At 44.0% G+C, this 20,160-nt stretch overlaps 1 protein-coding gene across 1 annotated transcript in view; it reads left to right on the plus strand.

Annotated features, from left to right (window-relative positions):
* ZNF654 (zinc finger protein 654) overlaps positions 1 to 20,160 on the plus strand; it is an 87,902-nt gene that overhangs the window by 25,732 nt on the left and 42,010 nt on the right. Inside the window, exon 2 of the mRNA XM_012930189.3 lies at positions 837 to 982. Coding sequence (XP_012785643.3) covers positions 837 to 982 — 146 coding nt within the window. The remainder of the gene's footprint in view (positions 1 to 836; positions 983 to 20,160) is intronic.

A 20,160-nucleotide genomic window follows, 5' to 3' on the forward strand; every position in this document is an offset into this window, starting at 1 on the left:
CCACCATGCTGGCCCCGTAGTTTTCTGAGCTTTTACATCAAAAATCAACAAAATGTCTATAAAGGAACATATTTTAATTATTTTTGGCCTTGTAAGCCATCTGTGTTACCAGGGAACTGTATCAGAAGTGGAGAAGTCGGGACTTGGACTGGTGTTTGTGTTTGATGCTGGCATTGCATTCAGTGGCCCACCTGGTCGGGCCGCAAGACCAATCCCATAATTAGAATTTTCTAATTGATGAATCTGAAACATTTTCTCATGAATTATCCCAATTTAACTACAGAATAAGCCTTAAGATAAGTATTATCAACTCTACTTTATGGCAGGGAAACTAATACTACTCAGATTCATAAAACTAGTTAAATGATGGAGCCAAGTCTGACCTTTCTCCGGGGAGTGCATTTCCCTTAGATGGGTACAGGTTAAACACTGCATTCAGAGCATTGTGTGGTCACTTTTTGCCAGGAGGCTGAGGGGCCTTATAAATAGCAATAATGACAATAATACATGTTCATACCTGATTTTCTTTTTTATCTAGCTTTTACATTAAATAATTGGCTTTGTGATTATGGCTTGATATGGGAGGAAAAGGGCATTTGTTAATAAATGTTGACAAGCACTTGGCAGTTGAATATTTGTATGCTTTCCTTTCCAGATTTTCAAAGGATATTGATTTTATTTTCAGAGGTATCCTATGGAAATAAGCAGTACAGTATTGCTCTAGCCAACCCACTGCCATCTTTTGTGTTCATAGTGAACTCAAGCTTTACCTGGTAAGGACTGAAATGTTAAGGGCTTTTTTTGTAGTAATGTTTTTTGGATTGCTTCTTTTTTAGGTAGTGGAAGATTATGCTGGAAGATGGCAGGTCCCTTTGCCACAACTGCAGGTTCTTCAGACTGCACTTTGTTGTTTTACATCAGCCAGTGCATCATTTCCAGATGAATGTGAGCACGTACAATATGTTTTGAGTAGCCTTGCTGTGTAAGTACCGTTTACTTCTTATAAACACATTCTGTCATGATATACTTAAGAATCTGATTTTGGGGGCACTGCATGAGGGAGCGTCTTGCTCGGATCCGATCCCAGCCACCATATGCTCATGATGAGCTGGGCCCGGGCGGCCAGTGCGCCATTTAGCGCCAGGCTCTGCCTGCTGGCCGCCCGGCCGGGGAGCTCTGGGGTATTGGTTGTCCAAATTGCTGCTTAGGTAGCTCCAGGCTGATCCCACTGTTTCCGGGATTTGAGTCAATCCTAAAGATTCCCAATGCCAGTAACTCTTCCTTTGAAGAACTTCTAATCACTTAACAATGCTGAGCTGTGAACACCAATCATGCAAAAGATAAGGCTCAGGGCTTGTGTAGCAGGATATTGTTTTGCCTGACATGATGATGGATCAGGAGACTGGTCATATTAGGCAGGGCCATAATATTAACTAGCACTCTAGAACCTAATTCTGGGGTAGATTCTATGCAGGATGTGTGGGCCACACCCTGTAGAAAGTTTAGCCCCACTGGTAAACCTAAAAGTTTGGGTGGTTATGGACTAAGCTAAGTGTGACCAAGGAGCCTGCCATCAATCACAGGTAAAGGGACCCACAACAGTCTGGACTGGGCAAGGCAGCAGCACCCAAATGTACATATCATGAATAGGGTGTGGGGCGGGCCGGGCTGCAACATTCACCAGCTCATACAAGGCCAAATGGAAGGCCAGAGTATGCCAGGCACTGGCCTAAAACCCAATGGCATGTATGTGAACTGGGTCTGGGAGTGGATCAAGTGGAGGAACTTGGGAAACTCCCTTGGCGAGTCATAGCTCTCGCTGGTGAACACGTGGTCCAAATCTGGGGGTCAGACAAGCAGGGCATAGTAGCTCCAAAATGTGTGAGTTGGTAATGGAACGGAATGTACTGGGCAGCACTGAGCAAACCTTAGCCTACAAGCAAAACTAGAGACCAGGATGGAGCACAGGTCATACCGAGCTAGGCTTTTGCACCTACTGGTCCTTAGAGCAACCACGGGCAGGTGTGTGATTTACGGCTAGGAACAGGCCCAATTGGGGAGGTAAAGGGACACCCTAACTGGGTTGAGGTTCCCACCAAGGGACGCGTGTGCTGGAATGGGGGCTGCGTTCTATCTAGGAAACAGTTGTAGTCACCCGAGGCACTAGTGTGGGCTGGGATTGGATGCACCAGGCCGGTTCAGATCCCAACACCATCTGGTGTCAAGGAGAACCAGGGTAGATGTGGGACTGACTAAGCTGGGTCTCAATCCCCTACTGAACCATGTGTGAGCTGTATGTGGGTATGGACAAGCCATGGCTGGGCTGAAACATCCAACAACAAGAACCAGAATGGGGTGAAAGCCAGCCAGGAAAAGCCACTGTTACTGCTAGGACAGGAGGTGAACTCAGCAGGGTTGGCTCAAGGACCCCCTGGTATGTGCAAAATCTGGCATTGGGAGGGTTTCTGATGGAGGAGCCTGGGCAACTCCTCTGGCAGGACACAGTCCCTGCAGGTAAGCGCAAGAAGCATGGAAGGAAACAACCCAGAATAGGCCATGGAAAGTGTCCCACTGGCACACATTCGGCATGGGTCAGGGGCAGACCAGGCTGAATCAGTTCATGTCATCCTCTGGCAAATCCGATCACCAGAACAGAGTGTGGGTTGAGCCGGGTTTGGTTGTGACAAAACCAGTACACAACATGGAATGCCAGGGTGAGGTTGCCTGTACTGGATTTGACTGCAGCACCCAACCAGCACACGTGAGAACCAGGAAGGGAGGGGGCAGAGCTGGCAGGGGGATTAAGGGGCTGGTTCCCTTGCTGGACAGCTACTCCCACTGGAGAGCGTGGGCTGGGATGGGGACAGACCAGACTAAGCAAGGCTGCAACACCTGTGCACTGCACGTGGATTAGACCAGGGAAAAGCCAGGCAGGGCTGATTATTCCTGTGGGTGCAAGCATAAATTAGAGTGGGTGAGGAATGTTTGGGCTTAGCCGCAGCACCAGCTGGCAGAAGCTGGCACTGGGGACTAATTCTGTCAAGTCAAATCACAGAACCACCTGAAGAGTGCATAAACCGGGACAGAGAGAGACCTGGGAGGGAAATAGTGGGTTCCCCCTTCTTGGGTCACTATTCCCATGGGAGGGCACGGAAACTAGGACATGGGCTGGGGTAGCTAGACAGAGAGGCACTCAACAACATCTGTGAGGGCTGGATGGTTGAACTGGTTAGATGGAATTAAGCTTTAATACCCATTCACAAGTATAAGAGCCAAATGGGATGGGGGACAGACTGGTCTACTGCTACACATACTGGCAAATCAGGGTAGGGGACGGGCCTGGTGGATGTTATTGTGGGTCACCCCGACTAGGCTGCAGCTCCCAATGGTTGATGTAAGGGCCGAGTATGTGCTGGGCCGAACCAGACTGGACTGCAACACCCATTGGTTCCAGTGCAACTTGGGACTGAAAACAGAACCAACCCAGCAATTGCAACCACCAGCTGATCGTGGTGATGGACTGTGCTGGGCCCTGTGCTTGCTAGAGCATACAAGAATCTGGTCTGGGAATACCTCAGAATTTCTTTGGAGATCTCCCCAATCGAACTGCTGGACTCAGAACTCTAACCAAGAAAGACAGAAGACAGAACAGGTGAATCATTCATCTCAGCTATATGTTGGCAGCGAAATATGGGGCAAACGGAGACTTTATGATGGACCATATCAATCAGTGGACGACCTCATCGAGCGAAACTGGCAGCGATTCATAACTGGAAAACTATTAAAACCACTTGAGCAAATATCTCAGAGCATGCCCCACATCCGGTACTTGGGGTGGGTGGGAAACCGGGTGGGGCTTCTCCCTCAATATCCTCCTTTACCTCAGATACATGATGGAAACAATATGGACATAATAGTATTACCCACTTCCCTATACCCCCTAAACCTTTTTTTTTTTTTAACCGTAATTAACTATGTAAAGATTGTCAACAACAATACAATAAAATAAATAAAAAAAAAAAACCAGAATCTGATTTTAGGCGTTTATTCTGAGGCAGCAATCTTAAAGTCTTCTCTTTAAAGATTTTTATTTTTTCTACTAAGTATTCAGGTTGAATTTTGAATATTAACCTCAGATTTAGTTTGTCATTTTAATAACATATATGTATATCTTTTTAGCCTGTTATGATTTATTTAGGTTGCAGAAATACATAAACAGAAATGCAGGGACAGACAGATCTTTGAACCTGCTAGTTCGTTTCCACAGTGTCCACAATAGCTGGAGCTGGGACAGGCTAAAGCCAGGATTTAGGAACACAATCTGGGTTTCCCACATGAACGGCTGGGAACAAAGTACTTGAGTTGCCTCCCAGAACAACATTAACTTGATATGGGAATCTGAAATGAAGCCAGCACTCAAACCCAGAGCAAGTGATATGTTAACTGCTGTGCCAACCATCACCCAAACTTTTAGTCTTTGGGTTAAATGAAATTATGATACACAGATTATTCTGGGTATGACAAGCACCTAGTTTCCTTTTAATCTTCCATATTGCCTTGGTAAAGGGTAATCGTGAGGAGACAGTGTTGAGATTAAAGGTATGTTAAGATCTCCAGAAAGAGGTTACGAAACTCCTGGGTTTTAAAAATGCTAATGGAAGTTTTCAAATGAAAGATTACCAACTCGGCACTTGGGCTTATCATTTTTGTTGTCCAATGAGCTCACTAAAATTATAGTTCGAAGTAACAGAATGAAATATACTGGGAAAAAAAATCAAAACGGGTCATGAGTGAGTCAAAGGGTTTCAGACTTACGGGGGATGGAGGATGGAAGGCAGATTGAAGAGTAGTAACTTAAACACAACAGAACAAATCACAGTGTCATCTGTTTTGGCCTTTGCACTCATGACACAGCAGTGGCTTATGAAATAATTTACCACCATTACAAAAGCAACATAAAGTATCAAAATATGTCTCAAATTTTAAAATAGTATTTATGGAACTCTTTTTAAAATTTTATTTCTGGGGAGAATCAAGATGGCAGAATAGGGTAAAAAGATGGAGAAACATTATCCAGGGTAAAGCAAAGTAGGCACATTCCAGGAAATAGGAGAGGACAGACTGAAGAGACAAGGGCACTGGAGACTAATGGACACGGGAAAGCAGTAGACACAACGGTATGTTATTGTGACAAGGTACTCAAGTGGTAGTTAGACTACAGTGATCAGCAATTTGAACACCAGCTGTGGCCGGAACTCCACTAGCAAACAGATGGAAAGGGGAGCTCACCAGGAAGTCAGGAGGTGAACACAAAGAATTGTCTCTCTTGCTGGTTTGTCTGACTTGACCAGGAGCAGAAACTGAGCAGCAGATCCCACACAGGTGCTGCAGGGACACGGTGGATTTCACAGTCCAGACCCCCACTAGAACTGCATTGGGTGCCATTTTGTGTAGGGAGGCAAAGGTTATGGGACAGATTGCGCATGCACTAAGCTGGGAGTTAAATCATTTCTGGCTCAGTACATTGCAAAGATGGCATCCTATAGGTTCACCGAAAATAGATCTGGGTAGCTCCCAGATCTAATGTCCAGCAGATCTAGAACTCCAGCAGTGGCACATCAGGCTCTGTTTTATACAGTGTGGCAAAGGTGGTAAGATTGTAGTGATAACAGTGAGTTGTGCATGCACTGAGCTGGAAGCAAACTCACTGAGCTCAGTGCATTGCACTGGTTCCACATTGAAAATAATACCGAATTTGGCATCTTAAGACTCAAAATAAGTCTGTGTGGCTGTCAGACCTATTGGGCAGCAGATTCCAGCAAGACCTGCACCACCAAAAACCTAGTTATATAGGACACCTGGTGTCTCCCTAATCCTGGAAACTGCTTGAACTGGAAGTGGGAGAAAGGTTGTACAGACAACAATGCAGCCCTAGCACAAGGTCACAGGAGGTGGCGAGAGTTGAGCCAGGAGCTTGGGCTTCAGAGACCTAGGTGGAAGTCTAAAATAAGAGTCCAGACCTGAAACTCACTGGAGGGAGTGATACAAGTGACTGCAAAGAAAACTGGATACCAACCACAATAAGTAAAATCAAATTGCAGACCTGTGGTTGATACAGCTTAGAATCCTTCCCTAAGGAGAAGAATTTGCTAACCAGAAATACAAAGAGCAAAAGCAGAAGAGACAGAAGCACAGTGAATATTACTGAAGACTCCCCTACACAGGAGCAAAAGCTTTACCAACCTCAGAGATAACTGAGGAATAGATTGAAAATATAGAGGATACAGAATTCAAAGAAGTTGTTATAAAGCTGCTTATTAACAATGAGAAGCACATGCAGGGATTTAGTGAATATGTCACACAGGAAATAGCAACACTGAAGCAAAATCAAGCTGAATTATTGGGAATGAAGGACGCAATGGAGCAAATTTAAAGATCAGTGGAAAGTCAAAATGATGGAAGGAGGCAGAAGAAAGAATCTCAAAATCAGAAGATATTTCTAGTAACATCGGGGAAACAGATGGTAGCAGAATTGGCTCAAGCTAAAAAGTACTCAAGAATTAAGAGACACTATCAAAAGGGCACATATGAGTGTTATGGGAGTTTCCGAAAGCAAAAAAAGATAAGTTGGGTTTAAAAATGTCATTAATAAAATAGTAAAGGAAAATTTCCCTAATCTGGAGAAAGAATTGGGAAACAACATCCAAGAGGGGCACATATCTCACAACAGTTTGACCAAAAGCAATCTTCACCATGACACATGATAATCTCTCTTCAATTGTACATAAGGAAAAGATCCTTAAATATGTTCATGAAAAAAGTATCAACTGACATATTAAGGAGTGCCAGTTAAACTCACAGGAGACCTCTCACAGGAATCTCTACAGGACAGAAGAGAACGGAGCAACATATTCCAGATTCTAACAGCAAAAAATTGTCGGCCCAGGATAACGTACCCAGGAAATCTTTCCTTTGTCTTTGAAAATGAATTTTCCACAGTAAAGAAAAGCTGAAAGAATATGCCTCTTGGTTCTGATGGAGGAGCCTGGGCAACTCCTCTGGCAGGACACAGACCCTGCAGGTAAGCACAAGAAGCATGGAAGGAAACAGCCAAGAGGTCATGGAAAGTGTCCCACTGGCACACATTCGGCATGGGTCAGGGGCAGACCAGGCTGAATCAGTTCATGTCATCCTCTGGCAAATCCGATCACCAGAACAGAGTGTGGGTTGAGCCGGGTTTGGTTGTGACAAAACCAGTACACAACATGGAATGCCAGGGTGAGGTTGCCTGTACTGGATTTGACTGCAGCACCCAACCAGCACACGTGAGAACCAGGAAGGGAGGGGGCAGAGCTGGCAGGGTACTAAGGGGCTGGTTCCCTTGCTGGACAGCTACTCCCAATGGAGAGTGTGAGCTGCGATTAGGGTAGACCAGACTAGGCAGGGCTACAACACCTGTGTGCCTCATGTGGACCAAATCAGGGAAAAACCAGTCTGGGCTGATTATTCCTGCTGGTGCAATCTACAATTAGAGTGGGTGAGGGTTGTTGGGGCTTAGCCACAGCATCAGCTGGCAGAAGCTGGCACAGGGGGCTAGTTCTGTCAAATTAAACCACCTGGAGAGTGCATAATCTGGGAGTGGGAGTGGCCTAGGAGGGAAATAGTGGGCTCCTCCCTCTTAGGTTACCACCCCCCCGTGGGAGGTGGTAACCTAGGACAGGGGCTGGGGTGGCTAGACAGAGAGACAGCCAACAACCTCTGTGAAGGCTGGATAGTTGAGCTGGTTAGATGGAACAAGTTTTTTTTTTTTTTTGGAACAAGGTTTTTAATACCCATTGCCATGTATGAGAGCAGAAGGGGATGTGGGACAGACTGGACTAGTTTGCCACACATACTGGCAAACGAGGGTAGGGGGCGGGCCTGGTGAATGTTATTGTGGGTTGTTCCTGCTAGGCTGAAGTTCCCACTGGTTTATGTGAGGGCTGAGTATGTGCTGGTCAGAACCAGACTGGACTGCAATACCCATTGGTTCCAGTGGAAGACAGGAATGGAAACAGAACCAACCCAGCAACTGCAACCACCAGCTGACTGGGGCGATGGACTGTGCCAGGCCCTTTGCTTGCTAGTACATACAAGAATCTGGTCTGAGAACACCTCAGACAAAGTTTCTTTGGGGATCCCCCCAATTGAGATTCCGGACTCAGAACCCTAACCATCAAAAGACAGAGGACAGAACAAGTCAACCACCTCATCTATATGTTGGCAATGAAAATACTGGGCAAACAGAGACTCTGTGATGGACTATGTTAATCAGTGGATTCTACACCTACCTCATCGTGCTTGGAGTGGTGAGAGTGGCAGCAGTTCATAACTGTTGAACTATAAACCACTTGAGCAAGACCCTTGGAGCATGCCCCACATTGGGGACCTGGGTTGGGTGGGAGACTGGGTGGGGCTTCTCCCTTAAAATCCTCTTTTACATCAGATATATTAAGGAAACAGTATGGAACTAATTATCTTGCCCATCTTCCAGTAGTGCTTGAACCTTTTTACCCTAATTATGTCAAGATTGTCAAAAAAAAAAAAAGAATATGCCTCTTCCAAACCCGCCCTACAAGTCTTACTTAAAGATATTCTCTTTACAGAAAAAAAGAATAGCACCCACCCAAACCAAAGGCATATGCGAAGTACATCCTAGGAAGATGACAGAAGATTAAATCAAACAATGAACAAACAACCCATTGCTAAAATCACAGGACCAAATTACCACCCATTCATATTAACCCTTAATGTAAATGGCATAAACTCATCAATCAGACAACTTAGATTAATAGACTGGATTAAAAAATGAAACTCATGTGTTTGTTGCTTACAGGAATTATAGCTTACTAACAGATCAGTGATTTTGATGTTTCTAGTTTCATTTCCTCAAAACGCTTTTTTCTCATTACATTTCTTCACTGACTCATTCTTTCACTAATAGGTCATGCATCATTTTCTTTAAAAAGGTTCTTGATTTTGTTTTTCATTTGTTCAGCAACATATTAGCCATTCAGTTGCATGTTACTTAGCTTCATGGCATTGTAAATTTCTTATTTTTCTTGCTGTTGTTGATTTTGTTTTGTGGTTTTTTATTTAAGGGGATGTATAGTAACTGTGTAATGGAGACTGTCATATCCAGTGGCATGTTGTTTAACTGCATGGCATTGTAAGTTTCTGTTTTTCTTCTTGTTGTTGATTTTGTTTTGTGGCTTTTCACCTGGGGGGATTTATAGCGACTGTATAGTGGAGACTGACTTGTCCAGATGTGAGGATACAGTGCAGGGTGCATCTGTGCTGCTGGGTTGAGGATGGACTCGCAGCGGAACTGTTGGATGTGTCTTGACAATGGATGCTGGAGTCTCTGCCATTATCCATGCCCAAAATGATGGACTTATGACTATTTATGAGGAACTATACTGTTGTAAATTACATGGGGGGGGGGGGGAGTTAGACTTAGGGAATATCCCAGGGCCTATGGAACTGTATCATAAAATTTTAATAATAATGAAAATGAAAAAATTATTTTTGTGTATATGTAAAATATTTAAAACTAGCAGGGAAAACAATTTTTTGTTTTTTTTTAGTAGGAGGGACTCTGTCTACCTCAGTGTCTCCCAGCCCAAGAAATAGAGATTTTCAGATTTTCTTACTCAAAAGGCAGTATTAGCAAATAGTGGGAGAGACTGAGAGATCTTCTATCCATTGGTTTACCTCTCAAATGCCTGCAACAGCCAGCATTCGGACAGTCCTAAGCAAGGAGTGTGGAATTTGGTCTGGGTCTTCTGTGAGCATAGTGAGGCCCTTTCTTTTGTTGCCTTTCTGGGTACATTAGCAGGGAGTAGGATCTGAAGTGAGCACCTGGGACTCAAGGGATGTCAGGTGGTATCTCGGGTGTCAGTTCGCTTTCCATTGTGCCACAACACTGCAGCTTCTCCCCCAAGTAAGATTTATTTATTTGTAAGGCAGAGTTACAAAGATAGAGAGGAATAGACTTCAAAATGCAAAGTATGAACTTGAGAATAAAAGCTGAAATAACATAGGAGAAAGTGGACAAAAGAATTAGTTGGAATTTTCCCTTTCAGACTAGTCACCAGGCTTTAGGGCCATAGTTAGATGGGGGAACAGTATAGCTACTTTTTTTCTTCTAAAGAAATTAAAGGATGTTGAAGCAATGGCCCTTACGCTCTGGTTGAGACAGCTAGCTAATCACTTCACTTAATTGCCCCAAAGGAAAACTTTTAAACCAAGAAACTCCAGACATGCTAATGGAGTACCCAATTATCATGATTTTATTTTTAAGTATTAATGAATATCCAAGAATCATTAAACATTTGAAGAATTATTTCCAAATGGAAAAAAAAAAGTACAGTGAAGACAAATTGAAAAGAATCTGGAAGGAAATAGTATTACTGCTGAAAACCAAAAAAAAAAAAAAAAAGAAAAATAATAGTAAATGAAATGAATCATCAGTATCATATTGTTGTGAAAGGAATATGACATAAAAAACAAACCATGAATCTGAAATAAACATATAATGGTTAAAATTTAAAGCCCTGTTGGAAGGTAGAAGGCATGATATTGAAGAGGTAATACACAATGTAAAACAGAACAAGAAATTTAAAAGAGCATATTTGCATGCATTCTTTAAAAACTGATTTGGATATATTTCAAATTGTAGGAGGAAAGGAAAGTTCAAAATATAGAATAGCTGGGATATTTTTGAAAAAGATGTTTTTAAAAATAAATTACTTTTCTTTGTATTTTTTGTTTCCAAAATGATTACAGGCAGGTGTTAGGACTTTTTAATTTTAACTGATTTTTCTAAATCTGGGTAAGCTCAATGAAGAGCAAAAAGGAAAAACAAGTACTGTAACAACTATTTAGATTTCCTGAATCCAGGAAATATCATCTGAAGTGCTTTCTGCTCAGTTCTGTCAGAGATCTAAAATTAGGCTTACTTTATTAACCAAGGGGAAGAAACTGTTGAAACTGCTTCAGGAAAGCCTCCGGGAAATAAGTTAGGAAGATCTCTGAGCTAACCTGGATTGTGTGCCCATTCCTTGGGTTAAACACTATATTGAGAGGATGTGGAAAGGTTTTTGGCTTTGTCTGATCACAGGTGCACTTCATTGCTAGGGAAAAAAGGATACTACATGGGCATCTTTGTCGGAAACATAGAAATGTTAGTAGTGTTAAAGAGAGCTGGCTAGCATGAAAAAAAAAATAAGTATCTGCTACAGTAATACTTTTATATATTATTTTGTGGAGTACCAAATCAGTTTCAGTTCTCCACTGGTTTTTAGAAAAATAAAACCGGTATTGGCCAAGCAGCTTGGCCCCGGGCCGCCATGCGGCCCGGGTGCGAGGGTCCCTGCCACGATTCCAGCCTAACACAGCCAAGCTTTCCACCACCTGCGCAGGTACATGGGGTGCGAGGCTCTCGGGCAGCTTTCCGATTTGCCGGGGTCCTGGTCTGATGGCCTCCTTCTGGGCGGGAAGGTTGTCCCAGGACCCTGAGAAGCGGGTTGGGAACGCCTCTGAGCCGCCATGCCAGGGGCTGGAGTGGGGGTGGAGCTAGCTAGCACGATCCAGGCGGGGGCCCAAGCAGCTTGGCCCCGGGCCGCCATGCGGCCCGGGTGCGAGGGTCCCTGCCACGATTCCAGCCTAACACAGCCAAGCTTTCCACCACCTGCGCAGGTACATGGGGTGCGAGGCTCTCGGGCAGCTTTCCGATTTGCCGGGGTCCTGGTCTGATGGCCTCCTTCTGGGCGGGAAGGTTGTCCCAGGACCCTGAGAAGCGGGTTGGGAACGCCTCTGAGCCGCCATGCCAGGGGCTGGAGTGGGGGTGGAGCTAGCTAGCACGATCCAGGCGGGGGCCCAAGCAGCTTGGCCCCGGGCCGCCATGCGGCCCGGGTGCGAGGGTCCCTGCCACGATTCCAGCCTAACACAGCCAAGCTTTCCACCACCTGCGCAGGTACATGGGGTGCGAGGCTCTCGGGCGGCCAGTGCGCCATTTGGCGCCAGGCTTCGCCTGCTGGCCGCCCGGCCAGGAAGTTCTGGAATTTGGTTTCTCTGATATGGTGCATGAGACGCTCCGTGCTGAACCCACAGTACTCTGAGAATATGTATCAGTCCTTAAGCTTTTCAAAGGCATTTAATCTTCCTCTGAAGAACCTGTAGTCACTTTATAGTGCCGATCGCCAACATCAGCTCACTTAAAAGGCAAAATTCCGGGCTTTTCCAGCAGGATGCCCCATTACCTGATAGGATGAGGGATCAGCAGAGGGGTCACAGAAGGCATTACTATGACACTGACTGGCATTCAAGAACCATACTCGGGGCTAGAATGTGTAAGGCATACGTGGACCAATGCCCTGACACTCTGACCCCATTGGACGGTTTAGAAGGGCCGGTGGAGTCTATGCAGGAGGCATGACAGTCTATAGGACGCTCTGGGCTGACCAGAGCAACCTCTGGCATAGTTAACACTGGCTGGCAACAGGCCTGGTTGGAGAGCGTGGTGGAGGCCTTGGCTGCGTGGAGCCTACCACTAAGGGGCACAGGAACTGGAGGGAGGCTGAGTTCTGGTCGGGTCACAGTTGTAATCCCTTGGCACAAATATCAATTCGGCTTTGACGCACCATGCCGGATTAGACCACAGCACAGTTTGGTGCTCTGGAGGACAAGGATAGACGTTGGACGGGCTCGGCTAGGCCTCAACCCCATCTGAGCCATATATGAGATATGCGTGGGTATGGACGAGCCGTGGCTGGGCTGAAACTCTCAACAGCAGGAACCAGAATGGATTGAAGAGCGGTGCTGGCCGAAGGACCTGCTGGAATGCGTGAAGCCCGACACCATGAAGGAGTCGGAGGGAGGAACCTGAACAGATCCTCTGACAGGACACTGACTCTACAAATAAACGCAAGAAGCATGGAGGTAAATAACCCAGAAGAGGCTTTGGAATGTGACCCACTGGAATACACTTGGCTCGGGTTGAGGCAGACCAGGCTGAGTCGGTTCACGTCATCCACTGGCAAGCCCAAGTGCTGAAACTGTGTGGGGGCCTGGCCGTGTTTGGTTGCGATAAAAAAAAAAAAAAAAAACAGTACAAAACACAAAATGCCAAGGTGAAATGGCCTGTGCTAGCAGGGAATGCAACACCCAACCAGCACTCCTCCCACTGGTTTAGGTGAGGGACAAGAGTGTGATGGGCAGAGCCGGGGAGAGATGCGATACTCATTGGTTCCAATAGAGGTCGGGGCTCAGAAGAGAACAAACCCAGGAGTTAAAACCATCAGCTGATCGGAGTGATAGACGGTGGCGGGCACTGTGCTTACTAGTAGTACATGTAGGAGCCTGGACTGGGAATGCCTCAAAGTTTTTTTTAGGGGGATTCCCCTGAACAAAATGGAGGAATCAAAGCATTAATCAAAAAAAGATGGAAAATGGAGTAGATGAATCAACCACCTCAGCTTTATGCTTGCAGCGGAAAACTGGACAAGGGGAAACCCTAAGACGGACTATGTCAATCAGTGGACTCTGCACCAGCCTCATCATACCTGGACTGTTGCTGATGATATGTTGGTGCTTCTAATTGATCGAGGTGACGCTCTGCTGGCTCTGCCTACAAACCTGAGAGGGCCTCCCTAAGAGGCGGTTGAACTTGAACTGGACAAGTGGGATGCTGGACTCTGTATGGTGTAAACTTTTAATTAGGGAATCTCAACGGAACTTGAGCTGTGGTTATGCATCAAGGTGAAGGAATTCATGATGGGGGAAGGGTTTGGGGTGAAGGGGGGGGGAATCCCAGTACCTATGAAATTGTGTCATGTAATGCAATGTAATTAATGAATAAATGAATATTTAAAAAAAAAAAACGGTATTGAATAAATTATTTTTAAGCTGTAGCCATTATTGTTATTTTAGTGCCTATTGTGAATACTCCCCTTTCATATTTTTATTTTAATGTTACAATGTGAAAATGCTTTATAAAAATGTTACCTGTTTTTAAAAAGGTTAAGACTTAGCAGTTACCTGAGTGAGATGCGTATTTATGTACAGAGAGAGATCAAGAAAGCTACACACAGAATTCATGTCTTTTGAGTCACTTTCCAAATGCCCCACCAGGGCCAGGGCTTGTCTAAACTAATGCTGAGAGCTAGGAACTCAATCCCTGTGCCCCAAGGTTCTCGGGAATCCAGTTACTTGGGGCATCTCAAGGTCAGCATTAGCAGATAGCTGGCTGGAGTCCGGAGCCAGAGGTGGGTATCCAGCCTGGGCACTCTATGAGATTTCAGGCATCTAAAACCACCAGCTCAGATGCCTGTCCCTGAAAGTTATTTTAAAGTTTTCAGAGGGCCTGGCGCCATGGCCTAGCAGCTAAAGTCCTCGCCTTGAACGCCCCGGGATCCCATATGGGCGCCGGTTCTAATCCCGGCAGCTCCACTTCCCATCCAGCTCCCTGCTTGGAGACCCGGAAGAGGTTCCAGGTTCCCAGCATCGGATCTGCGCGCATCGGCTCGTTGCGGCTCACTTGGGGAGTGAATCATCGGATGGAAGATCTTCCTCTCTGTTTCTCCTCCTCTCTGTATATCTGACTTTGTAATACAATAAATAAATCTTTAAAAAAAAAAAGTTTTCAGAGATACTTTTAACATTTCATTTATTTTTTGTACATTTGAAGACAGAGCTACAGACGAGTAGGTCTTTCATGCACTGTTTTCACTGCCGAGGTGCCTGCAGTACCAACGCTATTCTAGGCTGAAGCCAGGAGCCAAGCTTCAGTTTAGGCTTCCTGCTTGAGTATCAGGGACCCAAGTTTGAACCTTTTGCCTTCCAAGATGCACAATAGCTAGAAACTGGATCAGAAATGAAACTGGGGGCCCGGCACAGTGGCCTAACAGCTAAAGTCCTCGCCTGGAATGTGCCAGGATCCCATATGGGCGCCAGTTCTAATTCCGGCAGCCGCACTACCCATCCAGGTCCCTGCTTGTAGCCTGGGAAAGCAGTCGAGAAAGGCCCAAAGCCTTGGGACCCTGCACCCCTGTGGGAGACCTGGAAGAGGTTCCTGGCTCCTGGCTTTGGTTCGGCACAGCACCAGCCTTTACGCTCACTTGGAGAGTGAATCATTGGATGGAAGATCTTCCTCTCTGTCTCTTCCTCTCTATACATCTGACTTTGCCATAAAAATAAGTCAATCTTTAAAAAAAAAAAAAAGGAAATGAAACTGGGATTCAAACTTTGTTGGAGGACTTGGGCATTAAAAGTGACATCTTAATTGGCGTGTGAAATACCCACTTCATTTCTTTTGTGTCAAATGTTATTTGTTAATCTCTGTTTCATTGCTTGCTATCATACAAAAATACTAAGCAGTTTCAGTCTTTTCTCAGGTATATAATGCTTAGTAAACAGATTAGTTTCTTGGTGAATTATTTAGTGATAATTCTTGAAAGGAAAACTTTTATTGCATTGTTTTAATTTAACAACTGTAATTTCATACCGGAGGAAAATACAGCAGTAAAATGCAGAAACAGCAAGATGGTTGTTATATTAAAGGAAACAGATTGTAACAATATTTTATTTAAGTAAATTTATTTATTTATTTATTTATTTATTTTGAAGATTTACTTTTATTTTTATTACAAAGTCAGATATACTGAGAGGAGGAGAGAGAGAGGAAGTGGAGCTGCCGGGATTAGAACCAGCGGCCATATGGGATCAAGGCGAGGACCTTAGCCACTAGGCCACGCTGCCGAGCCCTAAGTAAATTTATTGTTAAAAAATTATTTGAGACACTCACAGAGAGCTCCTGCTTCCTGTTTCACTACCCAAATGCCAGGACCTAAGAACATGATCTATATTTCTCTAGTGGATAGTAGGAACTTTATTACTTGTGTTATCAACCTTTTCCCAGGTTCTGTGTTAGCGTAAGTTGTAATCAAGATGTGAAACTAGGAATTGAACCCAGGTACTCTGATATGGAACAGGTATCTAACTGCAAGACTGGTTACTCACCTCTTAAATAAATATTTAATTTGAAAAGTCGTCTAGCAATTCTTCTGTAACTGTTTGTTTGCTTATGTTTTGTAAAACTTTGTACATGGCTGTAAAGATAAAATAGAAAGTAACATGGATAAACACTTGTTCTGAAAGACTGTACAGAGCAAAGATAATAAACATTAGGCTATTATGTAATTGCAAGCATGGGAGAATTACACTATGCTACGGGAGAGCATAACAGAAGGCTTTACCTACCTACTCTGTCAGGTGAGGAAAAATTTTCTGGTGATCTAGAACATGAGCTTTGAAAGATGTATGGGTGGAAGAGCCTCCTCGCAGTACCACAGTCAGAATATTAACAGATTTCATTGTGTTTAGTATCACCATAGAGCTTTTTAAAACATGATTTATCGGGCCCAGCACGGTGGCCTAGCAGCTTAAGTCCTCGCCTTGAACGCCCCGGGATCAGCTGCACTTCCCATCTAGCTCCCTGCTTGTGGCCTGGGACATCAGTCGAGGACGGCCCAAAGCCTTGGGACTCTGCACCGGCATGGGAGACCTGGAAGAGGTTCCTGGTTCCTGGCTTGGATGGGTGCAGCACCGGCCTTTGCGCTTACTCGGGGAGTGAATCTGTCTCTTCTCCTCTCTGTATATCTGACTTTGTAATAAAATAAATAAATCTTTAAAAAAAAAAGATTTATCATGCACAAATATTTACTTGACAGATTGAAAGTGTGGTTGTATTTAAAAAAATTCATTAGATATTTGCAAGACTCAGTAGAAATGCACATATAAAAGATGCTTTGAAAGTATAAAAAATGAAAATAAAAGGCAGTTTATTGTAATGCAGATTTTTTTGAAATCTGCATGCAGGGTAAATTTTCATGAAAAATTTCATGAAAAATTTTGTAAAATTTTATGAAAATTAAACTGTGAAAAAACTGCATCAGTTTCAGTTTTTTAAATTAAAGTTACGTATTTTTGCAGAGACTTTGAAGTATCCTCATATGCTATTTTTGAAACATTTCCTATATTCTCTGGCAATATTGTATGTATGTCCATTTTTATAAAAGCTTATATTCACTTTTTAATTATGCTTAGGTAAAGCTCTTCCTTCTGCTTGAAAACTCTGACAACTGATGTTCTTAAAGCAAAGAAAAATGCATTCTGTTTTATTCATACTTGAGTTGTTTTTGAAATATTTTGTTAATAATCATGTTAATCATTTAAATCAGCTAAATGGATGTTTTAATTTCATCTGTGGCTGACTTTCATTGTAAGCTGTCTTGTAATTACGAAAGATTTTTCTTTCTGTGTATATGATCTAACTTGTTTCTCAAGTTTTTTTTCATCTTATTGTAAATAAGAAAATTAACTCCTGAACAATTGGGAGATTTGCCAGTCTGTTTCAGTTGATTTTGTTCTGTTCTCTTGTTCTAGGTTGGCTAAACAGTGATTCCTAAGTTTCACAAGTAGAACAAAGCTAAATATCCTCAAACTAAATGGGCATTTGGGGCAGAGAATAGACTTTTTCCAGTTTTATATTAAAAACAAATAGAAAAGATTTAATGTCACCTTTCCAATTTCCTTTTTCCTAAAGTAAATGCTTATTGACGTCAGTATTGAGGCAGGGTTGAGTATTTTCTTGACAGTAATTAGGGCCGTGGTGATCTCTGGAGGAGAAATCTGTTCTCAACTGGTCACATTTTGGCGTATACTATAGCAAAGATAAAAAAGTTTGTTGTGCCGGATTTTGAAATCCCCAGAAAATCATTAAGTCTGAAGTCGGTGCTAAGGCATAAAGGTGGTTTTTTCAGGTTAACCTAGGCCTCCCAGCCACCTCCCCCAGCCCAGCATGACTGGGCTGGGGGAGGGGCAGCCTCAGCCCAGGCTGCCCAGGGAGGACAAAAAGAGAAGGAAGTGCGAGCCAGATAGAGAGCCCAAGCCCCCCAGTTCTTATACATTTCAGGTTATTAATTATACAGTCATGATTTGGCAGGTTTCTATTGGTGGGTTTGAAGCAAGCAACTTTCAAAAAGTACAAATGGATGAGCTATAGGGCGGTGGATCTTATCTAACACCAGGTACCTCCTTCCTGAGGAGTGGTCTGCCTAAGTGACCTGCCAGGTGTCACGTAGACTATCAGGCCTGGAGTCCACACAGCCCCCAGCCATGCCATTAGGGCAGGAATTACAACAGGCAGAAAGAACAGGTAGATTCTCAAATTCATGCTTAATATACCAAGATGCTTGGAAGTCTAGAGCCTTCTCCTTTGTCACTGTCCTGCAGCAATGAACTTGGTGCACGGAGTTGATAATAACACGGGTGGACTACTGACTGATGGTCAATAGCCGAAGTTTATTAACAGCAACAGACTTTTAAAGGAAGGTTGTCTTTTTTTTTTTTTTTTAACATTTATTTACTTTTATTACAAAGTCAGATATACAGAGAGGAGGACAAAGACAGAAGATCTTCCATCTGATGAGTAACTCCCCAAGTGAGCGCAGTGGCCGGTTCTGTGCCAATCCAAAGCCAGGAACCTCCTCCGGGTCTCCCACATGGGTGCAGGGTCCCAAAGCATCAGCCATCCTCCACTGCTTTCCCAGGCCACAATCAGGGAGCTGGATGGGAAGTGGGGCTGCTGGGATTAAAACCGGCGCCCAAATGGGATCCGGGGCGTTCAAGGTGAGGACTTTAGCTGCTAGGCCACTGTGCTGGGCCCAGGAATGTTGTCTTGTAGGGATCCAGGGAAGAGTGGCTTGAGCCATTTACATCTCAACAGCAATGTAAGGTTCCCAAAACACAGCTTGTTCCTTTAGCAGGTTCTTTAAACCTGTGAACCAGGATGTATCCTGTTCATTCATCTCCTTATCAGTTGCTCCTAGTGCCTTCAGGGGAATTCAGCTGGCTATTGTTTCCCACAATAGCAAAGATTCTGAATGTCCTTCTACACTTCTCTGTTAGGCTAAGTAGATAGAATTAGTCTCTTGGAGCATTTAGATATTCTTGGACTGGGACATAGACGAAACATTAGATCACTAATCTTTTCTGATAATACTGCTAAATTGTACTCAATTTCAAACACAGTATTTGTGTCCCACTTTGATTTTTTACTATATCACAACCATTTGGTTGACTTTGTTTATTCCTGTTTTCTTCCTTTCCTCCCTCCCTTCCTTCTCTCTTTTTTTCTTTTAATTTTTTTTCTCTCCCCTCAAGTCCCCTCCCCTCTTCTTTTATCTTCTGTTTTCAAAGAGAGAAGATGAGACAGAGATAGAGGTCTTCCACTGCTTCACTTACAGTTGGCTGCAATAGCGAGGGTTGGGCTGAACCAGGCCAGAAGTGAAGACCCTTTTTCAGGTTTCCCACGTGAGTGGCAGGGACCCAAGCTCTTGAACCATTTTCTACAACTATTTCCAGGCCATAAGCAGGAAGCTGGATTGAAAGTGCAGCAGCCAGGACACTAACTTGTGTCCATATGTGATGCCAATATTGCAGAATTTTTTTTAAAGATTTATTTTTTTTATTACAAAGTCAGATATATAGAGAGGAGAGATAGGCAGATCTTCCATCCGATGATTTACTCCGTGAGTGCAACAACCAGTGCTGTGCCAGTCCGAAGCCAGAAGCCAGGAACTTCATCCAGCTCTCCCACGTGGATGCAGGATCCCAAAGCTTTGGACCGTCCTCAACTGATTTCCCAGGCCACAAGCAGGGAGCTGGATGGGAAGCGGAGCTGCTGGGATTAGAACCCGCGTCCATATGGGATCCTGGAGCGTTCTAGGTGAGGACTTTAACTGTTAGGCCACCATGCTGGGCCCAATATTGCAGAATTTTACGTGCAAGGAATCAAGGCCAGCCTTCAGTCTAGGTTTGAATTTGGGAAATATCCTGGTAATTAGAGAAAAGACCATGATAAAAGTGTATTGGTTTTCCTGGATGTGAGAGAACACATCCCAACTAGTAAATGCCTCCACTATAGCATAAAACACTTTATTGCTTCCGTATGCTTAATTATATTGCATAACACTTACTCAGTTGTGTTGGCAAGAATGGAAAGTGACTGGAGGATAAGACATCTGCATACTGTTATGTTCATGCAGCAGAATCTGGTAG

Source organism: Ochotona princeps, chromosome 3, assembly GCF_030435755.1.
Source record: "Ochotona princeps isolate mOchPri1 chromosome 3, mOchPri1.hap1, whole genome shotgun sequence".
NCBI classification, from domain to species: Eukaryota; Metazoa; Chordata; class Mammalia; order Lagomorpha; family Ochotonidae; genus Ochotona; species Ochotona princeps.